This window comes from Mizuhopecten yessoensis, unplaced genomic scaffold (assembly GCF_002113885.1).
Source record: "Mizuhopecten yessoensis strain PY_sf001 unplaced genomic scaffold, ASM211388v2 hete_36048584, whole genome shotgun sequence".
In the NCBI taxonomy this organism is placed as follows: Eukaryota; Metazoa; Mollusca; class Bivalvia; order Pectinida; family Pectinidae; genus Mizuhopecten; species Mizuhopecten yessoensis.
In genome coordinates this window covers 1-2,076 of record NW_018483001.1, presented here as the reverse complement: position 1 = coordinate 2,076, position 2,076 = coordinate 1, and the positions used below count along the sequence as shown (strand labels likewise).

The 2,076-nt window shown below is 40.8% G+C and overlaps 1 protein-coding gene across 1 annotated transcript; it reads right to left on the bottom strand.

The window, feature by feature from the left end:
* Positions 1-567: 567 nt before the first annotated feature.
* LOC110444166 lies at positions 568-2,070 on the bottom strand (the record flags this gene model as incomplete). The annotated part of the gene is made up of 2 exons (XM_021488574.1): positions 1,258-2,070; positions 568-692 (listed from the first exon to the last, which is right to left on the bottom strand). Coding segments are annotated over exons 1-2 (798 nt in total), but the record flags the coding sequence as incomplete, so codon positions are not given.
* Between the last annotated feature and the right edge of the window lie 6 nt (positions 2,071-2,076).

Here is a 2,076-nt window from a genome sequence, read left to right as displayed (position 1 = left end):
AGGTTTTGGTGGTGGAGGAAAGCCGGAGTTCCCTGAGAAAAACCATGGCTAGTACCTAGCGGGTGCCCTGCGTAGGCCTCGAACCAGCCACCCAGTGGTCGAGGGCTAGTTGTCGCAGAATGTCAGATGCTTTAACCACTCAGCCACTGCAGCCCCAATGAATCATAAAATAATCTAAAATGGCTCTGGCAAATAAAACTCTTAATAGGAACCATAGTATTTTCTAGATGTTGATCTGAATATAGAGATAAGACCACACTATATAGATTTCAATAGTAAGTATTGATATGTGCCTAGGCTTTTTTAGGTATGACAAGCTATTCAGATGAAATCGATTTTGCTTCAGCATTTTCTTCTTTGCCTTACAAAATAATGCCTGTGACATGTCATTTTAGAGAATTACTTGCCATATCTTGCAAATCATTCCATCGGGGAAAAAATGTGAAAATATTGCCCGGTAAATAAAAAGTCTTTTTTTTTTCAGGATGTTTGACTTTGATTAACATCATGTTATGCTAATCTGACCCTGAAGGACTTGGCCTTGATTCTCTCTAGAACAATACTTACTGTTGCATACATGTTCTCTGTCTCTGCCACAGTTTCGTACGTGTTGAGAGAGCGGCGTGCGTTAATGCTAGCCATCGACTCTCTTGACGTCAGCTTGATGTAGCCAGGTTCCCGGCGAGGAGGACCTAGAAATGCAAAAGGCAGGCTATAAAGTCATAGATGCTGAACGATAATTGGTAATATTTAATGTGTTTTGGGGATTCATGATCCCTATATCATGATATTTCGATGACACACCCTTTTCCTCATTGGTTTGATCAGAATCATGTGGAGGTTGATGATTTGTGATATTGACTCTATCCTAATATCTTTAGAAACAGCAGGTCAATATTCACTTTATAACGTCATTTTAATTGTAATGTCACAATGCCCTCTGCCAAATGCTGTAGTTTACTCATGACAATTTTTATACCTTCTATCTTTTTTAATGATTTGAACATTATTTAGCATCTCATTTAATGTTACAATTAAATAAGGACTTTTGTTTTGGTTCATATGTGATTATATGGACCTGAAAAAATTACATTGACCTTGGCTTTGTCTCGCTTAATATCACTTTTTCAAGTCCATAAAAACACATAATCACCTCAACAAACGTCCATAATTCATAAACAATTTGCCACCCGTAGTGTACATTTAAATTCAGTGTTTTACTCATGTACTAATGTGTTGATTTAGCTCGTTACCTACCTGTGTCCTGCACAGCGTCTCCTTCAGCAGGTGAGGTTTGATTCACACTTGTAGCAGCTGAGGTCTGTGTTTGTGATTGGTTGACTGAACTGACTGGTGGCAGTGCGGATCCATGAGTTGAAGGCGGAGCTTGTACGGACGTTCCCTCACTCCTGTAATTCCTCGGGGGTTCAGGGGGCAGAGTATAGGGGCTGACCTCTGGGGGATTGTCTGTGACCTTCGACTCGGTCACAACAGTGGCCACCGATGATGAGTCTGATCTATTTTTCACAACAACAGCATATTCATCCGTACCTTCCTCAACTTTGAATGTATCTACAACTTGGGGGGCACCAGCCGGAGAGGCAGTAGGCTCCTCAGCACCGTTATGAGTCACTGTAATTGTTGTCACCTGTTTCGCTTTCCTATTAGGATCAACCATGGAGTAAGGATATTTCGGATCCTCCGTAATATCAACAAAGTCATCCTCATCTACTTTGTTGTAAGGATCATCAATATCGTCTCCTTTTATTTTATTATAGGGTGGGTCATCCCCCTTTATTCTGTTGTACGGATCAACATCTTCAACCCTGTTGTAAGGGTCAACATCCTTGACCTTGTTGTATGGATCAGTGTCCTTGACCTTATTATAGGGGTCAACATCTTTGACCTTATTGTAAGGGTCAAAATCCATAAATGAACCACCTGACTCTCCTTCCTCTTTCACCCTGTTGTATGGGTCATCGTCCTTGACCTTGTTGTAGGGGTCATCTTTCTCTTTAACCTTGTTATAAGGGTCGTCATCTTTCACTTTGTTGTAAGGGTCATCTTTCTCTTTGA